General features: G+C 39.1%; 3 protein-coding genes across 3 annotated transcripts; 2 read left to right on the top strand and 1 right to left on the bottom strand.

Annotated features, from left to right (window-relative positions):
• The first annotated feature begins 3,672 nt into the window (after positions 1–3,672).
• LOC142504392 (uncharacterized) lies at positions 3,673–4,491 on the top strand. Its single transcript, XM_075617266.1, has one exon. The coding sequence runs from the start codon at positions 3,673–3,675 to the stop codon at positions 4,489–4,491; it is 819 nt and encodes a 272-aa protein (XP_075473381.1).
• Positions 4,492–4,644: 153 nt separating this feature from the next.
• LOC142504391 (uncharacterized) lies at positions 4,645–5,963 on the top strand. The gene is made up of 3 exons (XM_075617265.1): positions 4,645–4,896; positions 4,970–5,359; positions 5,520–5,963. Exons 1-3 carry the CDS (start codon positions 4,645–4,647, stop codon positions 5,961–5,963), a joined length of 1,086 nt encoding a protein of 361 aa, XP_075473380.1.
• A 15,704-nt stretch (positions 5,964–21,667) lies between these two features.
• LOC142555182 (23 kDa jasmonate-induced protein-like) lies at positions 21,668–22,776 on the bottom strand. Its single transcript, XM_075665907.1, has 2 exons — positions 22,228–22,776; positions 21,668–22,142 (listed from the first exon to the last, which is right to left on the bottom strand). Exons 1-2 carry the CDS (start codon positions 22,669–22,671, stop codon positions 21,864–21,866), a joined length of 723 nt encoding a protein of 240 aa, XP_075522022.1. The 5' UTR covers positions 22,672–22,776; the 3' UTR covers positions 21,668–21,863.
• Positions 22,777–27,794: the final 5,018 nt, after the last annotated feature.

Below are 27,794 nucleotides of genomic sequence, written 5' to 3'. Positions count from 1 at the left end.
CTCTCTCTTTCTTTCCACACTCAATTTGTCAAACTCCGAAATTATAATTCCAAAAAAAATTTCTTTAATTTTTTCAGAACTAATTTTTTCTTTAATACTTTTAAAAAATATTTCATCTTTTAAAGAATTAACAAAATTTTCTTTGTTTATAACAATTCTTCATAAAATATTAATAGATTAAGAAATAGTTACAATTGTAAAAGAAAAGAACAAATCATGTCCTTTAATATTAGTATATAGACCTTTTAATTAATTTTATTAATGAGAAATATCATTTGAAAAAATGATGTACCTAATATAACAGATGTAGAAATATTTTTAATAAGAATAGAAGTAGTATTTAAACAAATCTCTGAATTACATATTACCACATGAGACAATTTGTAATTGACTATAAGAGATTGTTTATTAACAACAGTTATAAACTGAGTTGTTTTAGTATAATATTTAGAAGGAACTATACATTCACTAATACAATTAACATTAGCTCATGTATCAAGTAGTGCTTCAATAGTTATTGTGAACTTTTTTATTAATAATAAGTTTTACTTTTGAGTACCACATTTGAAAATGAATTTGATTAATTTTATTGATCCATATCATTTGATTTATTTTAATATCTTCATTTTGTGAAGTATCGCTTTCTTCATCATAAGTGAAGTCATTTGTCTAATTTTATCTTTTTGTATACTAAAAATATTTACTCTTTCTTTTAAATTTTGTATTTCAGATTTTATATGATTTATTTCTCCTTTTAATTCAGAGATGGTATGATCTTTTTCTTTTTGTTTAGCCTTTTCAAGAATTTTATTATAAGAATATAATCTTGTTCTTGTACCGAATTTTGTACGAGTCTTGTAGGTTTTTGAGTTTCCATATTTAAATAATGTTCTATAACTTTTCTTTTTTCTAGAGGATCTTGTATTTGATCTATAAGAATTAGTATGAATTTTTCTCCATCTGTAATTACATTTATTTCCAATCACATAAAATTTACGAGACATGTGTCACAGTCACAATCTGGATCACATTTTTATTTTATTAATTAGATTATTTAAAGGAAAAATATTTTCTTCTTTTGATTTAAAATCAGGTTTTTATCAAATTCTTCTAAATGAAGAAGATAGATATAAAACTCCTTTTACATTTTCTTTTGATCATTATTAATGCAATGTTATGCCATTTGGACTTAAAAATACTTTTATGAAATTTCAAAATATTATGAATGAAATTTATAATCCTTATATTTATTATATCATTATTTATATAGATGATGTGTTTATTCAGATAACATAGAACCACATTATAAACATTTAAATATATTTATTAAAGCTACTAAAAAGCAGGTTTAGAAATAAATGCTAATAATGTGAAAATATTTCAAACTAAGATCAAATTCTTAGGTCACTATATTGAAAATGGAATAATAGTTACTATTGAAAAAGCATTAGTTTTTGCTGACAATTTTCTTGATAAATTACTGATTTAAATCAATTTCAAAGATTTCTTGGAAGTCTTAATTATATTGGGGATTTTTATAAAGATCTAGCTTAAGACTTTTAATTATTATTTCAAAGGTTGAGGAAAAATCCTCAACTATAGACTAACAGGCATACTCTTGCAATACAAAAAATCAAAGAAAGAGTTAAAGAACTTCCATATTTAACTATTGCTAATCCTGAACTATTTAAAATAGTTTAAACATACGACTCTGAGATTGGATATGGATGAATTCTTAAACAACAAGTGAATAATGAATCTAAAGAGATTCTTGTAAGATATATATACATCAGGAATATGAAATGATACTCAAAAAAATTATTCCACAATTTAAAAAGAACATCTTTCTATTGTAAAATGTATAATTAAATTTGAAATTGATCATTTAAATAAAAAAATTATTGAGAGTTGATTGCAAATCTATAAAAGATATTCTTTTTAAAGATGTTAAAATAAAGCATTTAATTCGAATCGAAAAAATCACTTTAAAACCTCGAGTAATCAGTAAAATATATTTTCGACGTGGAAAATTTTTGTTGGGACATTTCAGGGTGATCTTGATAATGAAAATATACAGATTTTATATATGTTAACATCAACATTTAAGTTTGGTGCATCATGACAGCAGAAAATTAATTTGGCTAGTTAGGTTGGACGATCTAGCATTTAAGAATTCCCACTCAATGCTCAATCCATTTCAGTAATAGATATATTACATTTGCACTCAATGTCATATTTTTTTCGACTCTGGAAGGTGTGTATATATATATATATATATATATATATATATATATATATATATATATCGGAACTGCCACTGATATGCAGAGCAAAAGGCAACAACTTGAAAAACTTTTGTTGATACCCCGGGATTTCTCGGGTAAGGGGTAATGTCCGGGACGTCCCTGGCCATGGAGCCTGTCCATGGAGAGTGCCCGGGTCAGAAGCATGGACTATTCCCGGGTCAATAAGGCAACAAACTGGATCGAAATCCGAGTCATAGGGTTGCCCGGAATGAGGAGAGTACGACTTGAAGAAATCATGGAGGGGCCAGTCTGTCAAGGGGCCGGGCCATAGGAACACCCGGAACATAATCTCCCCGGGACGTTGTATGACCGGGCCCTCGTAAGAATTCCCAAGAAGCATGTTACCCTGGCCACTTCGATATAAGTGTCGCATTTAATACCGCCGATAAAGTAGGGTGTGTGCAGCCGACCTATCCCTGACACCAGTACAAGTGGTTGATAAAATCAAGTAGGCTGGATGTGACTAGTATGCGATTTGACATGTCAGAACCATAGGGTATAATCAGCCGTCCTACTATAATTAATGCTCAAACACAAAGAACGTGGTCATCATTGCATCCTCTACTATAAATATCAGGTTCTTTACTTGCATTTACTCTCTATTCAGATATTAATTCGCACATTGAATGCTATCATTTATTTTTCATTTACTCCCACTCTCCACACCAATCTCACAGCCATCACTTGGCTACATTGGTTTTCTTGCTTGAGTTACTCACTGACTTAAGCATCGAAGTGGTCACGCCGGACTCCCTTCCGGCGCCCATTCACGTGGTTACTTCCTTGTTCGCAGATCAATCAAATCGCTCAGGAAGGAAAGAAGTTTAGTTCATACGTTCAACTCATATTTCCTTCAACATTTTGATAGCAAACCCGGCAGAGTACCCGTCCCGACTCGCTCCTTTTCGCCCGGGTTGCTTCACTGGCGCCGTTTGTGGGAACTTTGAGTTCTAAGGCGTTGATATGGCTCCTACTAGGAGGGCAAACCAAGACACTTCCCGGATTCAGGAAGAAAACAATACTCGTCTCTCTGCAGGTGGCCCCCCACCTAATGGTCCCCCGCCCACCATCCATTTAACACCCGAGGAGTTGAATAAGATTATAACTGATTCTGTTAAGACAGCCATGGCAAAGAAACCACTACTCATCATTCCAGTCACCCCGAGCAGCAACGTGAGCCGCCGCAAGAGGAAAGGGGAAGGGAAGAGGAGAGGGAATCAAGTGCATGTTCTAAATCTCCTACTGTGGCCGAGGAGTTAGAAGAATTAAGGAGGAAGGTGAGGGTGTTAGAATGGCAAGTTGGTTCTAAGAGCAATGCCCAAGTTTTAAAGGGCTGTCATTCTCCGATATCATTGTCCGAGAACCAATGCCCAGGCACTTCAAATCAGCCAAGATCAAAGATTATGATGGGAGTTCTGACCCCGAGGAGCATCTTGCTCGCTTTGAAAATATGGCCATGTTGCATTGTTATGGGGACCAGATCAAGTGTAAAGTATTTTTAACTACCCTGGTCGACTCTGCACAAAGATGGTTCAAAGGGCTGGCATCGCAGAGCATTCATTGTTTTGAGGACTTTCAGAAAGTATTCTTGCATCAATTCAGTAGTAGCAAGAAATACAAGAAGACTGCTTTCAGCCTGTTTGAGATGAAGCAGGGACAAGACGAAACCTTAAAGGCGCATATCAAGAGATTCAATCGGGTAGCCTTGGATGTCCCATCCTGTGCACCCGAGACAAAAACTATCGCGTTCATGCAAGGACTGTGGGAAGGGGATTTCTTTCGATCCCTGACCAAAAAATTGCCCGAGAACTTTGAAGATCTTCTATCCTGGGCAGAGAAATACATCAATATGGAAGAAGCAAAGAATCAGAAGAGAGAAGCTTTGAAGAGATCGAGGGGAGATCGGGCTGTCAGGCCTGAGGAAAGAGCTCACAAGAAGAGTGGCCCGGGGCATTTCTCTCATATCCCTTTGAGAATTGCCCGGGGTCAGGAAATCCAGGAATGTAGATCGGACATGACTCCTCGTCCGAGTTCAGTAGCCCAACCACCCAGACTGGAGAAGAAAGGGTTCTGTGCCCTCCACAAAGAGTGTTCTCACAATACCAATGAATGCCGAACACTGAGGAAGGAGTCTAGTAGGCATCCTACGCCAGCATCTAATCCTCCTCGAGATAAGTCTAGATAGCCACCTTGGTTGTCTAGACGTCCCGGACCTAATATTCCCCAGAAGTCAACAGACATCCCGAGTGGAAGCAGAAGGGAGGAAGCAGGTTCTCGGGGAGAAAAAAGCCGACAAACTGAAAGGAAGGACCCTTCCCCGAGCCGGAGAGTAATAAAAATGATTTCGGGAGGGTCAACAGATGGCGATTCCAACCGGGCTCGGAAAGCAAAAAGTAGAAGGGAGTGCTTGGAGGTTGATGGAAATGGGAGAAACGAGCCAGTTATCAGCTTTGGCCCAGAAGACCTCAGGGGAGTCAGTCTACCCCACAATGATGCTCTTGTTATCCAAGCTCGAGTGGCTAATTATGATGTCTTGAGAGTATTTGTTGACAATGGCAGCTCTGTCAATGTCATCTTTAAAGAGGCACTGGTCCAAATGGATTTGCATGAATATCAATTAGAGGAGGTTGAGACCGCCTTGTTTGGTTTTGCTGGACATGCAGTGTAACCTGAGGGGGAAAATCACCCTGCCACTGACCCTGGGAACCGGGGACTTGAGGAAAACTGTGATGACAGTCTTTACAGTGGTGGACGCCCCGTCCTCCTACAACATCATCTTGGGGAGGCTAGCTATGAATGAGATGAGAGCTGTGGCCTCCACTTATCACCAAAAAATTAAATTTTCAGTACGAGGACGGGTCGGGGAAGTCAAGGGGGATCAACCCTCTTCTCGGAGATGCTACGGGGAGACTGTCCGGGTAGACCAGAAGAAGGCGATAATGGAGGAGAAGGGGAAGGAAAGTCAAGAGGAGGTGACCAGAGAGAGAGAAGTACATTTTGTTGCGGATGAGGAGCAAGAAGTGGTGGAAATTGAGCCGAGAAAGCACGTTCGGGTGCCGAGACATCAATGCGTCCACCCAGGTAAATCTTCTAAATTGTTTAAAAACTAACATTAATGTTTTCTTCTGGTCTCAACAGGAACTAGCCGGGATCTCACCCCAAGTGGCTGAGCATAAATTAAATATCCTCCTGGGATCCCGGCCTGTGTAACAGAAGAAGAGGCACTTTGGCCCTGAAAAAGATAAAGTCATTGAAGAGCAAGTAGGAGAGCTGTTGCGGGCCGGCCATATCAGAGAAGTCCAATTCCCTACTTGGCTCTCAAATGTGATCCTCGTTCCAAAATCCACCGGAAAGTGGAGAATGTGTGTCGATTTTAGGGACCTGAATAAAGCCTACCCCAAAGATTGTTATCCACTTCCCCGGATTGATCAGCTGGTGGATTCAACCTCCGGATGCGAATTATTAAGCTTTCTGGATGTCTATCAGGGGTACCACCAAATCCCCTTGGCTCTTGAAGACGAGGATAAGGCCAGTTTTATCACCTCTGGAGGCACCTTCTGTTACGTTGTTATGCTTTTCGGATTGAAGAATGCTGGGGCTACATACCAACGCTTGATGAATCATGTCTTCCAAAGGGCAGATAGGCCGGAATATTGAGGTATACGTGGATGATATTCTAATCAAGACCCGAGAGGTCTCCTGCTTTATTGATGATCTGGCCGAGACCTTCACCACTCTGAAACAGTATGGAATAAAGCTCAAACCGGCTAAATGTGTATTTGGGGTGAGAAGTGGGAAGTTTTTGGGTTTCTTGGTAACTGATCGGGGAATCGAGATCAACCCCAAAAAAATCAAAGCAATAATGGACATGCTTTCCCCTCAATCTGTCCGGGATGTGCAGAAATTAACCAGGAGGACTGCAGCCTTGTCACGCTTCATTTCCCGGTCTGCTAATTTAAGTTAAACATTTTTTCAAGTTTTGAGGAAAGCACAAAAATTTGGCTGGGATGAAAAATGTGAACAAGCTTTTCAAGACTTGAAGAAGCATCCGGCCGAGCTGCCTGTCTTGATAAAACCAGAGCCCGGGGAAAAATTATGGATCTATTTATCTGCTACTGAGTACGCTGTTAGTTCGGTGCTCGTCAAGGAAGAAGGGGCCGACCAGAAGCCGGTATATTACGTCAGTCATGCTCTCCGAGGAGCAGAATTGAAATATAGTGAAGTGGAAAAAATAGCCCTGGCTCTGATAATGACTGCCCGGAAACTCAGGCCTTATTTCCTCTCACATCCAACTGTGGTTCTCACCAATTCTCCACTCGAGAGGATCATGACACACGCCGAAGCCTCAGGAAGAATGGTTAAATGGACTTGTAGAGCTTGGGGATTATGACATTGAATACAAACCTCGAGTTGCTATTAAGGCCCAAGCCTTAACAGACTTCTTAATAGAGATGATTAAACTGGGAGAAGAAGAGGTATGGAGAATCTTTTGTTGATGGTGCATCGAATCTATCAGGATGTGGAGTGGGGGTGGTCCTGATTGCCCCATCAGGAGAAAAGATCAAGCTGGCTCTAAGGATCGACTCCAGGGTCACCAATAATGAAGCAGAGTATGAGGCTGTTCTGGCAGGGTTGCAGGCTGCCCGAGAAGTCGGTGCCCCCCGGATCATTATTTATTCTGATTCTCAGTTGGTCACCCAGCAAGTCGAGGGAGCATATGAGGCCAAGAATGAAAAAATGCTCAAGTATCTAGGGCTCATCAAGGCCCGGGCATCGTCTCTAACCGACTGGAGCGTTGAGCAAATTCCCAGGGAGGAAAATGCAGAAGCTGATACCTTAGCCAAATTGGCTGCTTCCATGTCAAATATAAGCACTCGGGAAGTTCTCTGTTTCACCCGGCTGGTGCTTTTTGTTGACGAAGAAATACCCCTGATTCAGAGAAGCTCGTGGATGACCCCTTTCATCGAATATATAGTCCATGATAAGATCCCTGAAGATAAAGCTCAAGCTCGGAAAATCAAAAAACAAGCACTCAGGTTCGTCTTTTTGAATGATGTTTTATACAGGCGATCATATCAAGGCCCATTGCTCAAATGCTTATCAGAGAATGAGGTAGATTATGTCCTCCGAGAAATACACGAGGGGTGCTGTGGTGAACACCTTGGTGGGACTGCCCTGTCTCGGAAAGCTATTTTGGCCGGATTTTGGTGGCCCCAAATGAATCGAGACACTGCCCGGCTTGTTAAAAAATGCCAGGGCTGCCAACACCATTCTAATTTTCATCATCGCCCCGCTGCTAACATGGAACCGATCTCAGCATCATGCCCTTTTGATCAATGGGGGTTGGATATCGTGGGTCCTTTCCCCATAGCCCAAGCACAGAAAAAATTCCTTCTTGTGGCTGTGGATTATTTCTCCAAGTGGGTAAAAGTCGAGCTATTAGCCAAAATTAGTGAGGAGGAGGTCATGAAATTTCTTTGGAAAAATATTGTTTGCAGATATGGCATCCCAAGAAAATTGATTTCAGATAATGGGAGGCAATTCCAGGGAAAGAAGAACCATTGTTAGCCAATAAAGATTGTTCAATCCTTCACCTCAGTAGCCTACCCCCAAGCTAATGGCCAGACTGAAGTAAATAATAGAACCATTGTGCAAGCATTGAAAGCTCGGCTCCATGGAAAGGGTAAAGATTGGGTGGAGGAACTACCGAGTGTATTATGGGCATATCGAACTACACCACGATCATCTACTCGAGAAACTCCCTACAGCCTAGTCTATGGTTCAGAAGCAGTCCTACCTGTGGAGATTGGGCAATCCTCTACTCGGATAGAATCTTATCCGAGCAACAATGATCAATCCCGAGCCATTGAACTTGATCTAGTTCAAGAAAAGAGAGATCGGGCAGCCATTCGAATGGAAGCTTATCGCAGCCGGGTAATAAAACTTATAACAAGCATGTCCGATCACGAGATTTCCAGGTTGGAGATTTGGTCATGAAAAAAGTAAAGCCAGTGGGTGATGTGGGGAAATTGGAAGCCCAGTGGGAAGGACCCTTTAAAATAATTCAGAGAGTCAGCTCGGGAGCAGCTTATTATCTCGAAGATTCTCAGGGACACTCTCTTAAAAGGCCTTGGAAACCCGCACCCCGGCCGAGAACCCGCACCCCGGTTATCTGCAAAGTCCAGGGACCCGTACCCTGGCTCGGGGACCCGCACCCCGACTATCTACAAAGTCCAAGGATCCGTACCCTGGCACGGGGACCCGCACCATGGCTATCTAAAAGTCCAAGGACCCGTACCCTGGCCTGGGGACCCGCACCCCGGTTATATACTAAGGCCAGGGACCCGTACCCTGGCCCGAGACCCGCACCTCGGTTCTCTAACTAAGTCCAGGGACCCGTACCCTGGCCCAGGAAATTTACCCTAGTTATCTCCTACGCTAAGGGACTCGAATCCTAACTATTTATCAATATCAGTTGTTTAAGGGACTATGCCCCCCAACTTAAAAGTGATCGGTAAAGTTTGATTAAAATCTACAAGAGTATTTGAAGCAGAGTTTTATGATACTTGGAAATATTTTAACAGTTATCGAATGCGAGAGAAGTTGACAGAACATATTTCATTAATATTGAAAAAATATTTACAGGGTGCCCGGAAGCCCGGGAAAAAAAAATAAAAATACAAAAGTAACAATAAATAAATCCTAGTATATCTTGGGGGCCTCTTCCTCCTCCTCCTCCTCCTCCTCTTCTTCTGGGAGGGAAGCTGCAGCTTTTTCCAAATCAGGGAAATCTTCCTGATCGGAGGGGACCAGGCCTGCCTCCTAGAATTGTTCGAGACATTTATTGAAGCCCAGGTCAAAATAGACAAAAGCCTTATCGGCCACCATCTTTTTGAAATCCCGAGACTTCAGGAATTTCGCCATGTCCTCCTTCCGGGAAATATTCGCCTGTTCAGGAGCGACAGTTGCTTCCTCGGCTCGGGCCCGAGCCGATTCTGCCTCTTCCTCAGCAACCTGCACTTTTAACTTGGCAGTTGCGGAATGGTCATCCAGCTAATTCTGCCTGGACCAGGTCCACTTGCTGTTTCCAGCTAGCTTTCTCCAGGGCCAGGACATGTTCATGAATATCCTGCACCCTGGATAATTCTCCATGAAGTTTGTCGAGCATCTCCCGGGAGGAGGAGGCTTGTTGATTGGCTTTTTTGGCTGCCAGATCCACTTGTTCATACGCAGATATAAGCATCTGCAAGCCTTTCCAGTTAAGGGAAGAATCGTTAAACAAAAAGAGGAAAGAGAAAAAAGAGAGGAGACCCCTTCGTATAGTTTCTGGTTCGGGTGGAGTCCCTTCAGATGATCCACCTCAATAGGACGAAGAAAACCTCGCACCATCCGAGTAAGATCCGTGCTCACCTCATCACCAAAAAGGTTCGGCAAGTCTAAGGGGCCTCCACCAAGGTGAATGGGACCGGCAGAAGGACCGGGAAGAATAGGTGTTTGAGCAGGTACCTCGAGCTTCTCCTCCACAGTCACTGTCTCAAGGACAGGCCCCTGCATAGCTTTCCTCTTTCGATGATTTAGGGGAGCCAAGTCCTCTTCAACAGTCAGAGAAGTGGACTCTTCCCTGGTAGACACCGCCTCTTCCCAGGTCTCGGTTTCTGCCTGGACCAGGCGTTCTTCTGTGGCCCGGGCTTCAGCCTCTGCCTGGGCGTGTCGCTCCTCCTGCTCTTGAACCTCTCGGGCTCTCTTCTTTGCCCGGGCCTTCTTTTGCTCTGCCTTCTTCTTGGCAGCTACCTCAAGTAAACCTGCCCTGATCATGTCTTCTTCGGCTGTATCAAAGGTTAACAAGTTAGGAAATTAACAAAGGATATCAGAAAGGGACTTGAGGTAAGTAATTTACCAGCCTGTGATCCGGCCTGGTCAAATTCATCTATAATATGGTCGACAGGTTCTTGAGGACGAGACCCAATCCAATAATACACCAGGTTATCCCCCCCAATTAACACCGAGGACAGGAAGGATTGGCCTTCTATCGCATCCCAAGCCTGGGTAAAAGGGGGAAGGAGTTTATAGTCCCTAGGGAGCTCGGGAAGAGAGGATACAAAGCCTGTCTCACAGGCCGGGAGGGTTGGAAATTGTAGAAAGAAGAATTTAGTTTTCCACCCCTTCAAGGAGGAAGGGATGTCTGTCAAAAATCGATATTTCATGCGAGCCATGAAAGAAAAGACACTGTCGTTAAAATGGCAGGAATTAAAAAAGTGAAAGATGGAGGAATTAATGAGTAAACTCTTCATACGAAACAAAATGAAAGTAGCTGCCATAATCCTAAAGGCGTTCGGGTGGAGATGATTGATGGGAAGCCCAAAGAACCGGGCAACCCTTTCGAAGAAATGATGAATCAAGAATCGAAGCCCACTCTTGTGCTATTCCACGAAGAAGGTTTGGAAGCCCAGGGGAGGGGTGTCCAAGTGGTCACTAGGTTTAGGAATTAATATTTTGTAGGAAGAAGGGATGGAGCCTAAGGACCTAATTTCTTCTACACTACCCGGGCGAAGGGTAGAAGTCACAGTAGAGAACCATAAGGGCCCTGCTACCTTGTCTTTCCCCTTACCCTGAGGCCCAGTAGGTCGGGAAGAAGATGCTTTAGGTTGTGTTTGCGGAAGGAGTCGGGATGAAGGGATGGGGATACCTATGGGAATATGGACAAAGGTTTCAGAAGGGGTCGGGGAGAGATCCTCCGATCGTCCCCTGACATTTTTACCAGAAGTGGAGGATGTGGAGTTTGACATGATTCAAGGATAAAAGAAAAAAGTTAAAGAAGGAAGGGAGAGTCACTTACGAAATAAAGACGGTGACGGAGGGTTGGTAGCAGAGATCGTCGGAGAAGATTTGCGCGACGGAAGCTTGAGAGGAAAATTTGACAGAGTTTGGCCACTGGTTTGAATTTGCCAGTGATTTTTCAAAAATCAGTAAGCTACTATATATAGAGGGGGAAGTTAATCTACGCCGTTGATCTAAATGAATCGGCTGGATTAAAGTGGCCTAGGAAATTGGGCGGTATGATTAAGCGGGATATTCGAAAATACAGGCGCGGAGCTCGAGGCATCATGATGATTTATCTTCTCGGAATACGAAAAGTTTCTGACAACTTTAAGGCTAGGGCTTACGTCACCATTGATATGGTGATGTCATCCTTATCATTTCGGGAAGACTAAACGACAGAATATTTCCCTTGACCGGGCACATAAGATTAATCGGGAAAGCGAGTACGACTTTAGCCCGAATATTTAAGGAGGGAGTGATAATGCCCCGGGATGTCCCGGGTCAGGGGTAATGCCCGGGATGTCCCTGGCCATGGAGCCTGTCCACGGAAAGTGCCCGGGTCAAAAGCATGGACTATTCCCGGGTCAATAAGGCAACAAACTGGATCGACATCCGAGTCATAGGGTTGCCCGGAATGAGGAGAGTACGACTTGAAAAAATCATGGAGGGGCCAGTCAGGCAAAGGGCCGGGCCATAGGAACACTCGGAACATTATCTCCCCGGGACGTTGTATGACCGGGCCCTCGTAAGAAATCCCAAGAAGCATGTTACCCGGGCCACTTCGATATGAGTGCCACATTTAATACCGCCGATAAAGTAGGGTGAGTGCAGCTGACCTATCCCTGACACCAGTGCAAGTGGTTGATAAAATCAAGGATGCTGGATGTGACTAGTATGCGATTTGACATGTCAGAACCATAAGTATAATCACCCGCCCTACTATAATTAATGCTCAAACACAAAAAACGAGGTCATTATTGCATCTTCTACTATAAATATCAGGTTCTTTACTTGCATTTACTCTCTATTCAGATATTAATTCACACATTGAATGCTATAATTTATTGTTATTTACTCCCACTCTCCACACCAATCTCACAGCCATCACTTGGCTACATTGGTTTTCTTGCTTGAGTTCCTCACTGACTTAAGCATCGGAGTGGTCACGCCGGACACCCCTCCGGCGCCCATTCACGTGGTTACTTCCTTGTTCGCAGATCTATCAAATCGCTCCGGAAGGAAAGAAGTTTAGTTCATACGTTCAACTCATATTTCTTTCAACATTTTGATAGCAAACCCGGCAGAGTATCCGACCCGACTCGCTCCTTTTCGCCCGGGTTGCATCATTTGTTGATACTCATCAACAGTCATACTCCCTCGCTTCAGATTAAGAAGCTCATTCGACTTTGCATGGCGAAGGGCTGGATGAAAGTACAACTGCAACAAAGCTGAATGGAAATCAGCCCAAACAATTCTACCGCGCTCACGAAGAATAGGTGCAGAAGTGGACCTTCACCACTTTCGCGCACTTACCTCAAGGAGAAACCAACAGCCTCCATCTGTTGCTCCTCTGTGCAACAAAAAACTCAAAAACATCTCTCAACATGCTCTAACGAATCCTCGGCCACATCAAGTGACTCGCCTCCAGAGGCGTATGGATAGTATGGGCTGAGCTTGGCTGGGCTAGCCAAGATTATCCTTTTTTTTATGTAGCCATAAAATAAAAGAAAAAAAAAGAACGTAAAAAACTTTCTACAGCATAACGTGGACAATTCTCAAATCTCTAACCCTCCTAGCGGCCACACCCCCTTCACCCTCTTGTTATCTCTTTTTCCCAATTTTCTCCTTCTTTTCTGTACTTTTTTTACCCTTCACTTTCAAATTCTTGTTACTTGTCAGATATCTATCTAATAATTTAATTAATCTTTTTTAAACATAATCTTTCTTGATTCTTGCTAGGTTTCGAGTTTAGATTATTTGGGGTTGATTGGTTTATGTTTTCCCCAAGATTCTTGTAGTTTCTAGTGTTTTTGAATTTGGGTTTGGTCTATTCTAGGTTCAAGATTAAAAACTTGCAATAAATTTATTGTATTCTTTTATGGAATCCTATCACTATGAATTAAATGTTTAGTGCTTTTGATGTTTGGTTACTCAAAAGATTGACAAAATTGTTTTTTTTTTCATCTTTTAATTTAAATGAAAATATTCTTTAAGGTGAAATAAAATGATGTTTATAGGTTTTTTATTTATAAATTAATCAAAATGTCAAAAAAAAGCATTACCGATTATTTCATCCAAAAAAACAATGAACAGTTATCAAAAGCTTCAAATGATCCTCTTCCGTCAAGTTCAAGATTTACATTGAAAACCAAAAATCTCAAACCTGACAATGAAGTTGCTCTCGATCCATTAGAAGGAAATAATCCATATTATGAGCATGATCCTGGGAAACGAATTAGAATATGGGAATATCCATGTGATAAACAAGATGATGTTCGAAGAGAATATGTTGGTATGGGACCATAGCAACATATATATGAATATCGACTTGTTGATTTTAAGCATCAAAAACGTAGTTTTCACTCTTCTTGGTTCGTAAAGTTTCCATGGCTCTACTTTTCTAAAATAAAAGAAAGTGCATTTTATTTCCCGTGTTATCTTTTTGATGTTCCTTCATCACATCAGAAGAAATTTACAGTTGAAGGATTTAAGAACTGGAAAAGAGTGAATTGCAAAACATGTCCACTGAAAAGACATGAATGAGTTTGCAATTCATTACATAGTACTGCTACACGAAAATGGGAGGGCTTGAAAAATGTATCTCAACATATCGATAGAAGGATGAATAAACAATCTGATAATATTGTAAAGTAAAACAGATTGCTTATAAGGACATCGATTAGAGCTGTAAGATGGATAGCATTACAAGGGTGTGCATTTAGAGGACATGATGAGTCTGTAGATTCTCATAATCGTGGAAATTTTCTTGAACTCGTCAAATTTCAAGGAGAATTGTGCAAAGAAATTGGTGATATTATCTCAGATAAAGCATCTAAAAATGCCAAGTATACATCACCATCAATTCAACATGAGATTATTTTAAAATTATTGCCGATCTTGTGCGAAGTAAAATCCATGATGAAGTAGGGGATGCTAAATTCTGTATTCTTGTTGAAGAATACTATCATTTTCATGTATTCAATGTTGTGATTGACAAACAACTGATGGAGTTAAATACACGATTTACTGAGCAATCAATAGAACTTCTCACTCTCTGTGATGCCTTGAATCCCGGTGATGGCTTCAAATCATTCTCTGAAAGTGCTATTTATTATTTAATTGATAAATTTTATCCCAATTATTTTTCCAAAGATGACATGAAACATTTGAAGACTCAATTGGATCATTACAAGCTTGATTTGTTTGAGGATCCGAGGTTTAAAGATGTTGATTCCCTTCTTAAATTATGCGACTACTAGTTGAAACAAAGAAGTCGATGATTTATTTCATTATTGATAGACAGATTCGTTTGGTCTTGACTCTTCCAGTTTCCACTGATACAACTGAGCGAGCATTTTCAGGACGAAACTTCTCAAGACACCACTTCGCAACAAAATGGAGCAGGAATATTTAAACATTGCAATGGTTTTGTATATTGAGAGAGAGATTGTTCATCACATTGATATAGATTACATAATTGATAGATTTGATCTTTTGAAAAATCGAAGGTTGCGACTAAAGTAGTGTTTATTTAAGTTACCCTCTTTTGGCGTAAGTTGTATTTTTTTGTTATGCGTACTCTATCATATGATTAATATTTGAACTTTTGGAGAATATTTATCCAGATTTGATGATTATATTGTGAAAATCGTGGTTTGCACTTAATTTTTATGTCATGTGAAAAATGTTGTATTGATTTCTAGATTAATTTTTTTTTATTTTCTAGCCCCCCATATTTTGAAATTCTGGCTACACCTCTGCTCGCCTCCCACTAAAGGCCTTAGACACATCTGCACAAATCGATGTCGATCAAACCGACGACGATCATTCTATGACGGTGCTCTTGGTGCTCTCTACGACGCTCCCGCCATGACTACTACCATCATTACCAAAACCATCCATCTGAAAGACAAAATCAAGTCTTAAATACCGACAATACAAGTAAGTCCTAAACATCTTATGCATCTACCATGTCCCAAAAATCTTATTGCATGCTCTAATACCATAAATGTAGTGACTCATCCCGGAATCACCTACTAATCAGAACTTAATCATGCAATTAACTTAAATAAACATAATTAGAGAACTAACAGCGGAAACTTAAATCAATAAATATACAACCCAAGTACTAACAAAACCTCAACTTGTGTATAGCTAGATCTCATCAAGTCCCAGATGACCTGCCTGGCTCGTCCAACCTGAAACATGCCCCATCGAATAGGGTGTCCAAGAAACAAAATAATCGAGGACGTCAGCAATGACAATTCTCAGAACGAAAGTATGAGCATACAAACCTATGTGACATGCGTATGCTATGAACATGATACCAGGATAGTCAAGAGTCAAGAATCACGAAAGATATCAACATGCTCAGTCTAGAGGCGCCTGAATGAATAGTGCAGCACGGTCCTCCTCTGGATCACTAACTCCACTCACAGACCAGACATGGACCTGCAAATGTCCCCGGATCACCGAAGACCTCCCGACCATCGTCCACTGTGTACTCTCGGTGTCCATCCAAATAAAACAGGGCTGAGCATCCCCAAAAGATATAGCTTATCTCGAAAAGGATATAGCTCAACAGAAATGGCTATCTCGAAGGAGATACGACTCAACGTGATATGCAAATGCAGCATATATATCATGACTTAATACATGCATTATATCACATATAACAATGCAACAGAGAACCATGTAACACATTTAGCATGCAAACCAACCTTGATATCTCGGATAGTACTTTTGTACCTTTATACAGCAGATCCTAGAACACTGGTCTAGATCCAATCCTTCAAACCAAGTGACATCATATCACTAAACAGATCTAAAAACCTTAACTAGAACATAGACTACTCCCAAAAAATTATAGAGATCCAAGTCTATACATGCATCCGTCGTCAGCTCTGCTACAAAACCTGAGCACAGCTCTGCTACAAGTCCCGTAGCTCCCTTCCAGTGTCCGACCCTTAGGAATATGACTAGAAACCCTTGGAAACCACTAGAAAACTCTGGAAACCTCGTAATTAGCGATTTACAAATGAGCCTCATGACCCCTATATACAGACACTCTTTGGACGCACCGATCGTCCACTTTGTACGGTCTGAACCCTCTTCGGATGCACTGATCCGCAAGTCGGGTGTTCCAAACGCTGCATGTTTGCCACATGTCTAGCCAGCTGTCTTTGAAAGCTCTGAGCTCCACCTCAGACGTTCCGATATTATCCTAGTCACGTAGGATTGGACAAAACACTGATCGGACGATCTGATCCTACCTTTTGCTTCCCAACACGGTTCGGTCCATTCGAACTCACCCTATGGTTTTGAACTGTTCCCTTTGAATCCAAACTGATGCTGCCTAGATTAGCTTAATTTCTCGTCTTAATCAATATTTACCCATTTAATTACTTAAAATGGAACTCGGGCTACTACAAGACCAAAAACAGATATAATCACAATATCATAATGATTTTTCCTCTACATTGGCCATATCTGGCTCTTGAGATTCAAATAATCTCGATGTCTCAAATGATACTCAAGAGTATGAAATTAATTTTATATTCATGTATTTCACATAAATGCAAAGTAAGAATGTTAGCAAATATAGCACATAATATCATGTTTTTAACTCAAAACTAATCATCTTCACAAATAATATAAGTCAAGCAAATAAATTAAAACATGTAATCAATCATATGTACAAGTCAATCATGTTGACACAATTAAACGTATATTCACCCATAAATCATTTTCTTTAATAATAAATATAATAAAGAAGAATAATTGATCTCAAGCGAACTTTCAAAGAAATCGTCTGAAGAATAATCGACAAACACCACAAAATATAAACTTTGATAAGTTTTATTTTTGGATACACAAATGTGTTTACAAAGCCAAGCTTTGGAAGAGAGAAAATTCTCAATTTATATTCAAAAAATCATAAAAGCCATTAAAAGTTATGTTTTCAACTTGGTTTATATGTAAAAAGGTAGACGAAACAAAGTCAATTCATAACAAGGGCTTCTGCACACGTTTTCTGCTCTGCAGCGCGCCCGCAAGTTTGGCGCCTCAAAGGCTTCTCTCTTATATTGGCTTGTGCAGGCATCGGTGCTAAGGCGCTATATATTGGGCACTGAAGCGCTCATTGAATGGCGCTGGGGCGCTGCACTGGGCTGCCCTCCGCTCTCGCATGCTTCGCCGTGGCGCCAAGGTGCTGCTTGGTTGGGGAAAATGTGCCTGTCATGGCTGCCATTTTGCCATTGAATGATGTAGAGAACACAAATTTTTGGGCCTCTAAATTGATTACTTGAACAGAGTCCACAACGTGCTTATTTGAACTTCTTCAACCGCTTGAATACACTTGATACTTCATTTTCAATCCCCACCAAGCTTGAACAATTGAGACTCTCACCCGAAGGTTAGCAAATGATGTGAGATTAGATTCATATCAACTCTTCATATAACTTATGAACACTTTTCAAAGTGATTTCTTCATTGTCAGCTCCGACTTCCTGATCACTTGAGTTACCAGTAGTTGATGCAATCAAACATACTGATTCTTGAGTGAAATTGCGGCCAAGTGTGGCAACACATGTAGCAACACACGGTGGATTTACCTGCAGCCAACATTTTTCTTTCAAAAGTACAGTAAAGGAAGTGTGACTTTCACCTTCATTTGATTCTTGTTCTTGATCTGATTCCTCATGGCTTCGGGAGATATTCAGTCCTTTATTTTTGCGAATATTTTTTGCACATTCTTTTGCATAATGTCTAAAGCCTGAGCACTCTTTACATTGCACATAATCATACCTCTGGGTTCATATTGAATTATACCTTCATTCCTTGGTCGAAATTTTCCTTAAGCAGATGGAAACCTTTGAAATTTTTTAGGACCGGTTAGACTAGGAAGCTTAGATTGTTGTCCATCTTTCTTTTTGCCTTTAATCTTCTTCAAATAATATCCAAAACTTCTTCATGATTAACAAGATAGAATCTGCACAGAGGTCCATTCTTGAATTCACGAGATAATTGAAGAAGGTCGTTGTATGAGCATTTGACACTTGGAAAACAATAGTCTTACCTTTGTCCCTTTTTCTGTAAATTCAAGTTCATCTCAAACGTGTGAATGGAACTAATCAGCTCATCCAGTGCAAGAGCAGTTGTATCTCGTGCTTCATCAATTGCACAGATCTTGATATTAAAGTGATCAGGTGGTGATCGTAAAACTTTGCCGACTAACCTTTCGTTTGAAATTGGATCACCAAGATTGAATGCTTCATTGGCTATCTCCCTCAAGAGACGATCATACTCGATGATTGATTCAATTTCTTCCATCCTCAAACCTTCTAATTTAGATGTGAACATTCTTAGCTTCATTCTTCGTACACTTTTATTCCTCACAATGTCTTTGAAAGATTTCTCATGCATCCTTTGCAGAAACGTAGTTTGTTATTAGATTGAACCTGGTTAGATATACTGATGTGAAGATTTCATTAAATGCCTTTGAGTTGTAATTCGAAACTTGAACATCATCAGTAGCACATTCACTTTTTGGATATGCAGATTGTCACCATATTCATCGACTGTTTTTGGTTGAGTCCAACTACTGACAACACGTTGCCAAGATTTCTCATCTAAGGACTTGATATAGATCTTTATTTTGACTTTCCAAAGAGAGTAGTTGAATTCATCCAAGACCGTGGTCGTAGTGATGCGTTAGCTAGTGACACGTCCATTGAATTGTACCTATTAAACAAAATAACCAGAATCTGAATTAGTAAAGTCAAGTGATGGCTCTGATGCCAATTGAAAGAATTTTGTTTAACATAAACGGAAAGTTTTGTGTATCAATATCAATGTTGTCGCAGATGTTGTAACACCAAGTGACAACACACAATTGAATAATATAAAACAAATAAATAACTTAAAAAAATAACTTAGAGATAATTATGCGTAAGTATAAATTCTTGCAAGGTGTCTCATGGCAAAATAATCACTAGAAAACAAAATCGAGTTTACAAAAACAATAGTAGTGATTCAACGGAAAAATATCTTTTCTTAACAAGTTAAGAAATCAAATTTCATCCTAAAACTGCAATAACAAAAATAACCAAAACACGAAGGATGGAAATATGTATAGCCGAAAAAGAGGATCAAATTTCTTCAACACACTGCAACACAGCGCAACAACAATGATCTCCTTTAGAACAAACTTCAAGCTTCTGATCTCTCTTGATGTATACAATGCTCTCTCTAAATTCGTCCTCTTTATTTTTCTGTATCGTTCTATATCTTTTTCGTAGAATCTAATGCTTGTATTTATAGATTTCCAATGCCCTAGATTTGTTTCCTCGACTGCATACCTACAAGATAAGGAAAGAGGAATTTTATACGGAAACATACTCTTTTAAGTATATCAATTCAAGTCTAAAGTCAATCTCTATATAAGTCTAGAAAGACAAAACTCTAATCAAATATTTATCAAAATCTTATCAACAAGGAAAAATTAATTTAGGAAATAAACTATATTTTGAACCCAAGAAATATTTTTCCTTTTCAGGGGGATTGAAAGGAATGTGAGTCATGTGACTGAATCACTTTCATTGCCCATTCCTGGAGTATTAGTTCTTGCAGTATTAGTTCCTTCGGTATCAAAATCTTCATGTTCGGAGCTCGATCTCATTCTTTGTTGTCTTTTTCCAACCCGTGTCCAATCATCATGAAATGTTTGGCCTTCTAAAGAATCTACATTTAGTTGTGATCGTCTTGCATCCAAAATATTGCTACATGTGCTAAAAACTTGCTCCATAGCAACAATTGACACGAAGAAAAGCTAAGATATCATTTGCTATGATTAATAAAATCGAGAAATTTTGTCTTTTGCGACAACCATCTCAAAATATCAAATTCTCGTTCATCATCTGTTTCACTAAAATCAAAATAAGTCGTATAATAATTCTCAAGACAATCCTTTCGAACGTTTAGTACATTTTTTAACAGAAGTTGTGCTTTTTTGAGTGCTAGAACTAAAAGTGCTTGTGTTTTGTGATTATGGTTCATTTATTTGTACACCATATTTTAAACTATGTTCCCTATAAATGTCATTAAAACAATTTCTTACTCGGCTTACTATCAAAGAAGCATCAAGTGAAAAATAATCTTTAACATGAACTAATGCATCATAATACATTTTTAACATTTCATTCAAGCATCTAATTTACATCTAGGATATAAAACGAAAGCGACTAAGAAAGTTTCAAGAATATGATAAAAATATTTCTCTCATTTAACTTTCATTACTTGTACCGAAGAACTAAAATAATCATAAGTAATGCTATATGTACAATCAAATTTGTACAACAATTCTTCCAACACAAAAAATTCAATACAAAAATTTAATTTATCAATATCTCATGATAAATTCAATACAAAATTTCACACACAGGAGATAATCGAAACATGTGTCTTTTTCTTGGGTTTAAAGATCTGGAAGATTGTAGAATATTTAGAGGAAAAAAAAAAAGATAACGAAATATGTGGAAAAATTATGTCCGTGAGCAGTAGGGAAGGCGCCAAAGTCCAAATATTGGTGAGAGGGAAAATTAGGGCTGATTGGTCTAATGGGATTGAGTAGCTATAAGGGTAGTTTTGACATAAATTAAAATAAAATTTTACATCAAGTTTACTTAACAAAATATAAGACTAAGAAGGTAAAAATATCTAAGTAATGATAAAATTTCTACTAAAGTAAGGTCAATCGCTATGAGGCCAAAACTTTTAAATTATTGTAAAGAAGAAATTAATAGTCTTCTTAGAAAAGAACTAATTAGACCTAGTTATAGTTTTCGCAGTTGTCAGCTTTTTATGTTGAAAAAACATCAGAAATTGAAAGAAGAGCTCCTAAACTTGTTAAAAACTATAAACCACTCAATAAAGTATTAAAATGGATAAAACATCAATTACCAAATAAAATAAATTTATTAAATAAATTATTTTATCACTAAATTTGAAAGTGATCTTTTAAATAATTTTTTTTTCTAAGAATTGATTGCAAATCTGAAAAGAAGTTAAAATAATAGCATTTAAACAAATTTTCGCTGGATGGTAAGCTATATTAACATGTTTTGATTTTGACATTGTGCACATCTCTGATCTAGAAAGGGAATGTATAATTTTCTTAACTTTTATAAGGTTCGTTAGCTTAAATAAGATGGTGCATCAATTAAAATTTGCAGGTTTATATAGTTTTTGTTTATTAAATGTATAATGTTACACACATATTTAGCTTGACTAAGCAGAATATGGAGACTGTAGCAACATAAGTATTCTAAAATCAGAAAGAAAAGAAATTACTCATTGCAAATTTCACACACAGGAGTTCATGTTTTATTGCTATTAACAAGAAGGAGCACTTTATTCGGACACACGTACACAACACTACCATCTCCTTCCAAACAAAGATAATTAGCACTGCTCGTGCTTTATTTTATTTTACAAGTGTTTCCAATCAGCCTGCAGCCATTATTCAGCAGCAGCTTCATCAACATCATCCACATACTTGGAATCAAGCGACTGCGAGACTACGCTAACATCACTGGCCATTGCCATAAAATTGGATCCCAAACCAGACAAGGACATTATTCCCACAAATTCCGGTGAACTGCCTGAGCCAATCGACGCACTAGCGAAGCCTCCAAGCGCTGTGGTAGAGTAATTATTTGTTTGTTTTTCCATCGAACTATCAATGGTGTTCCAGTTCGCCGAACCAAAACCACCGGCCTCACGGATTTCAGCGTACACCTGCACGCACCAAACGAACATTAATAATCGATATTAATTAGTTGGAAATTTATTCTTTTAGGAGTAGTTATGCTTGTATACTCACGCGATTCTGATAATTCATGCGGGATGTGTTCCAAGCCAGCATCCAATCACGGCTGGCTCCAACATTGTTCTGCCCTCTGTACACAATGGCTTCTTTAGAAGGACCGATGAGCCTATCACGGACGTGAAGAAATCCAGCCCATTGCCCATTTTGAATGATTTGAGGGTAAGGGGATTGCCAAACAGAACCTTCCCAAGTGTGATTGAGAACAAATGATAGGTTTCCTCCGGTGGCATTGTAAATCATGCAAAGCGTCGAGGTTCCAGTGCCGTAAGCTGCCTTCAGGTTGTGCACAAACCGACTCACGTTCGTCGCTCTCTCGTCTGCGTTCATATACAGCAAAGCCACTTCTGCTCTGTTTTGGGCGGTGATGTTAATGATATTCGGATAAATTAGCTTCACTGTGTCGTCCGTCACTGGATTCCCAAACACGTTGGTCGCCATGCTAGCTAGCTATCTGCTTAATTCTATATCTCAACAAGAAAAAATGTTTTTTTTTTTCTGTTATTGTTTTCGGGTTGCTCTGCATGGAAATGTATGCAAGATCGTGTATTTATAGAGGAATCAGATCATAGCTTAGCTAAACTTCCTTGGATGCTCAATTAATTAATGTGAAACGTGACAACTTCGATCCAAAAATAATTGAAATGGAGGGACCACTTACTGATAAATAATTGAAACGGGAAACAATAAACGGAAGGAAAACGTTTTAAATTAAAGTAGGAAAAGCTGAGCCCATAGGTACCTTTGAAATTCTGATTGAGTTGGGTCACATGCCTACAGGCTAGCCTTGCCGTCAGATTTGTCCAAGGGCCACAAGGATTTCCATATTTCTATTGTTTAGGATCTAAAATATGTTAGAGACATTGAGTTCTCGCATCCAAAATGCAGCGTAAGTTTTAAAATATTTTTTTGGGCGTCGTGTGTTTAAATTAAACTTCATTTACATATAGAGCGTTAATAATTATACCTTATTGTTTCAACGCTGAACTCCAAAGTATTCTGGTGTTTAGACGGATATAGCCCTTATTGTCATTCTCTACGAACGAATCTTCAACCTTAATCGTCTAATTAGGTCTACGATTAGAAGCTTTGTTCCTCGTTTGGATTGCACCAGAAATCGAAAGCGATTTGTGCGTTGAGACTGTAGCCTCCGAATTTCCAAAATCCGAAGACGAAGCGGCGCGGGATGGAAGAAGGGAGGTGGACGAAACTTTCACACAAGCATTGTGTAGTGGCCGTGAGTTCCATGATACATAATCATGGATTTTTCCTTAATTGATTCTTAACAAATATTATGGATTCTTAATCTATAATTAAGCAAATTTAATTTGCTCTTTTTTGCCAAATTTTCTTCCAATTCTTTCATGGTGGCCGAGAGTTGACATAGCAATTGGGAAGGATATTTCATTATATTTAAATTCTCATATTATTAATATATAATATATTTTATAAACTTTTAATAATACATGATATATTAATACCATATATACACATATTTTATATCACCATATAAAAAATATAAATTAAATTAAATTAAATAACCATTATTTAATTTATATAATTAACTCATAGGTTAATTATATTCTAGACTCCTTTAGAACATATAAGGAAATTTGTACTTGTTAGTAGTCACTACTACTACTACAATCATTTAATCAATAAATTCTCAATTCACTAAATAAAGGATTTCGTACTCATTATAACCACGATCGAAGATCCGAGAGCGTTGATGTGTCAATGATACAAATCTTGTTCATATAATGAAAAATAAAAAAATTCGAAAATCAAAAATTTCATTTTATCATATTGGACAGCTGTCAGTTTAAATAAAGTTTTTCACAAAACAGGCAGTTCCACTCTCCTTCCTTAATTAACAATCATGCTAACTTCCATTTCTTCCATCCTATAGAATCAGCTCATAAACTCCTTTATAAGCTTCCTGTTTGATTTTCATCAAACTATAGTCGCCAAATTTCAACTCCTTGAATTTTCACTTTCTCAACGAGAACACAGAATCCGATACTTGTGTGACCCTCAATGTTTCAGGGATACAGCTAGTAGTGGTTTCACATCTCTATGTGATTCAAAATAACATTTATTCTTATTCGGTCTTACCCTAATTAGCCTCATTCTTTTCATAAACTCCTTGATCAAGAATGTCAGAACTCATTTCTAATCGCAGCCATCAGATCATAGTAAGAGTGTCTAGTAGCATCACCCCATGATCCCCTAGGTATCACTGATAGTGCCTGGAAGAACTTTTAGTCATGGTTAGCGTACAATACGGTCCCTTCAGCATATATATCCCGATCGAATCTAAAATCATTGGTATATCGAGAGTTGCATATGAATTCGATAGCGATGCGATTTATCTTTGAGTACTAACAGTGTCATGGAATGTGAAAATAGGAAAACACCTTTCTCTAAAGCACATTTCTTGCTCTGGCCAGAGGCTCCTTGCACTATTAACTCATCAGATCACATAAGATTTCTTCACTCGTAGGCGAATGGTGAATCCTCGACTACAATGCATTTGCTCCTACGTATTTCGAAACTACACCCAACCTCGCCACCTGATGACCCTCAATGGAGTCGGTAAATGGATCAAAGTGCATGCTAATACGTATAGCCTCTACATTATCCCGGGTCAAAGGACTAATGGTGTACAACCATAAATGCGGACTATTCCACTCGATAAGTGAGAACCACTTGGATAGTCTGAGGGAGGGTTGTTCAGTGCATCATAATATGATCACCCATTTGTGTGAATGGACATCTCCATGCCATTGCCAATGAAACACATGTCATTTACATCACAGATGCTAGTCTCAAGCTCGAGCGACCTTTATCCTTGTTTTAGGTTGCTGATTCGACTAGGAACCTTTTTAGAATATATGGTACACTTCCTAATGAGTTCCATGATCCTACGTTATGACACAGACATCATGGTACCTATTGTATATTCAAGTACTTTATCTATGCAGCTTGCATGGATATACAATTAAAATATAATACTATAATCGAATGAAATCGTAAAATATTATTAAAATAAAGATTGTTTTACACTGGAGTCTATAAAAGCACGGGCCACAAGTTGGCTTGCTGGGCACCTTCTCTAAGAATCTCTCACTTGCCATATATCCAACTACCCATAGATCTTAGATCTATTGATTCGTGATGATTCTCAAACAATGGTCCTGGCAGTGGCTTCGTCTGTGGATCAGAAACGTTATCTGCGGAGGTGACTCTCTCTACCGATATGTCTCATCTTCCCACAATCTCCCAAATTATGTGGAACTTACTCAATATATGTTTGGATCGCTGATGAGACCTCAGTTCATTCGCTTGCGCAACGGCACCGGTGTTGCCACAGTAGATCGGAACTGGATAAACTGCTTGAGGAATGACACCCAAATCTTGGACTAAATACCTCATCCAAACACCATCCTTTGCTGCAGCTGATGCAGCTATGTATTCGGTCTCAATGGTTGAATGTGGTGTCTTGCTTTGAACTCTTCCAAGAGACAGTACTACCATTGAGCTTGAATACAAATCCAGATGTCGATTTCGAATCATCCATATCTGATTGGAAGCTAGAATCAGTTTAGCCTTCCAATTTTAGTTCTCAACTCTCGTATACCAAGAAAAAATCCTTAGTTCTTCTCAAGTACGTAAGAATATCCTTCACTGCTTTCCAATACAGTGGCCCGAGATTCGACTGATATTTGCTTGCAACACTCAGTGCATATGCAACTTCAGGTCGAGTATATATCATACAATACACAATACTGCCTATAGCAGATGCATATGGAATGGGGCTCAGGGTTTATATCTCTTCATCAGTCTTAGGGCACAAAGACTTGGATAGAGTCACACCATGAGACATTGGGAGATATCCTCTCCTGGACTCCTCCATAGAGAATATCCTCAGTATGGTATCGATAAATTTGGATTGGGTTAGCCCTAGTATCATCTTTAATCTATCCTTATAGAACTGTATTCCCAATACATATGACGCTTCACCCATATCCTTCATGTAGAACTTACATGCTAACAATATTTTAGTTGACTGCAACATCCCTACATCATTTCCAATGAGTAGTAAGTCATCAATATAAAGCACAAGGAATGTCACTACACTCCCACTAACCTTCTTGTATACACAAGGTTCTTCATGATTTTTGACAAAATCAAACTCTTTGATAGTGTTGTCAAATATGAAGTTCCAGATCCTTGATGCCTGTTTGAGTCCATAAATGGATCTCAGAAGTTTTCATACTTTATGCTCACTTCCTACTGATGCGAATCCTTCAGGTTGAGACATGTAAATCTCTTCCTTAATACCCTCATTAAGGAACATTGTCTTCACATCCATCTGCCATATTTCATAGTCATACCATGCTGCTATGGCTAGCAGTATCTTAATGGACTTGAACATTGTGACTGGAGAAAAAGTTTCCTCATAGTAAATACCTTGCCTTTGAGTATATCCTTTTGCTACCATTCTAGCTTTGAAGTTCACCACCTTCCCATCCGCTCCAAATTTCCTATTGTAAGTCCATTTGCATAATATGAGAAAAATTCCCTCAGGTGGATCTACTAAGGACAACACTTGGTTCTAATACATGGAGTCCATCTCTGGACTCCATGGCTTCAAGCCAGTTAGATGAATCAGCATCAGACAATGCTTCCTTTAAATTCCTTGGATCACATCTAGGAATGAGCTCACCTTGACCCTCTTCAAGAAGCAGGACCCTCTTCAAGAAGAAGGCTCAACCTGTTAGGCGGCCTTGAGATCCTTTCGGATCTCCTAGGAGCTTGTGTTTCTTTGTTTGGCTGTTGGGGTGTAGGTTCTACTACTTGTGTAGTGGCTGGTTCTCGAATCTCATCGAGTTCTGTCATCCTATTTTTTCTATATAATAGAAACTCCTTCTCCAAGAAGGTGGCATTCCTTGAAATAAACACATTTGTTATACTAGGATAATAGAAATATTATCTAACAGTGTTCTTTGGATATCCCACAAAATAGCACAAATTGGCTTTACTATCCAATTTATCTTCTACTACCTGCTTCACATAAGCAATCATCATCATATTCTTAGGTAAGAATATTTGGGTGGCTTTCCCATCCATATCTCATATGGAGTTCAATCCACTGCATTTGTATGGACTTGATTCAACAACTTTGCTGCTATTTCAAGCACATATCCCCAAAGGGATGACGGCAATTTAGTGAATCCCATCACAATCGGACCATGTCCATCAACGTCTGATTACGACATTTTGACACACCATTCAACTGGGTGTGGTAGGCAGAGTCCACTGTGAGAGAATCTCATTCTCTTTAAGGTAGTCTTGAAATTCTGTACTCAAATATTCTCCACCTCGATCTGATTGTAGTGTTTTAATACTTTTTCTCAACTGTTTCTGTAATGTACCGTACTTTTGCTGCTTAAAATTTGCGGAAAATTTTAAAATTTTCTTAAATAAGAGTAATCAACATTCAAATTCAATAACGTAAACCGTACGTCCCAAAAGTAGTTGCAACAAAAGATCTAAAAATA

This window comes from Primulina tabacum, chromosome 9 (genome assembly GCF_025594145.1).
Source record: "Primulina tabacum isolate GXHZ01 chromosome 9, ASM2559414v2, whole genome shotgun sequence".
Taxonomy (NCBI): domain Eukaryota; kingdom Viridiplantae; phylum Streptophyta; class Magnoliopsida; order Lamiales; family Gesneriaceae; genus Primulina; species Primulina tabacum.
The sequence above is the reverse complement of the archived record's forward strand: the minus strand, read 5'-3'. Positions and strand labels throughout refer to the sequence as shown.

What these genes read in the sequence shown, in the direction of transcription:
- LOC142504392 (XM_075617266.1), top strand. Translation starts at nt 3,673, where the DNA reads ATGCCCAGGCACTTCAAATCAGCCAAGATCAAAGATTATGATGGGAGT.
- LOC142504391 (XM_075617265.1), top strand. Translation starts at nt 4,645, where the DNA reads ATGATTTCGGGAGGGTCAACAGATGGCGATTCCAACCGGGCTCGGAAA. An exon ending in TCATCTTTAAAGAGGCACTG is followed by an intron (nt 4,897 to 4,969) that starts GTCCAAATGGAT and finishes CTGGACATGCAG; the next exon opens with TGTAACCTGAGGGGGAAAAT. An exon ending in AGCCGAGAAAGCACGTTCGG is followed by an intron (nt 5,360 to 5,519) that starts GTGCCGAGACAT and finishes CCTGTGTAACAG; the next exon opens with AAGAAGAGGCACTTTGGCCC.
- LOC142555182 (XM_075665907.1), bottom strand. Translation starts at nt 22,671, where the DNA reads ATGGCGACCAACGTGTTTGGGAATCCAGTGACGGACGACACAGTGAAG. An exon ending in GCATGAATTATCAGAATCGC is followed by an intron (nt 22,143 to 22,227) that starts GTGAGTATACAA and finishes TGGTGCGTGCAG; the next exon opens with GTGTACGCTGAAATCCGTGA.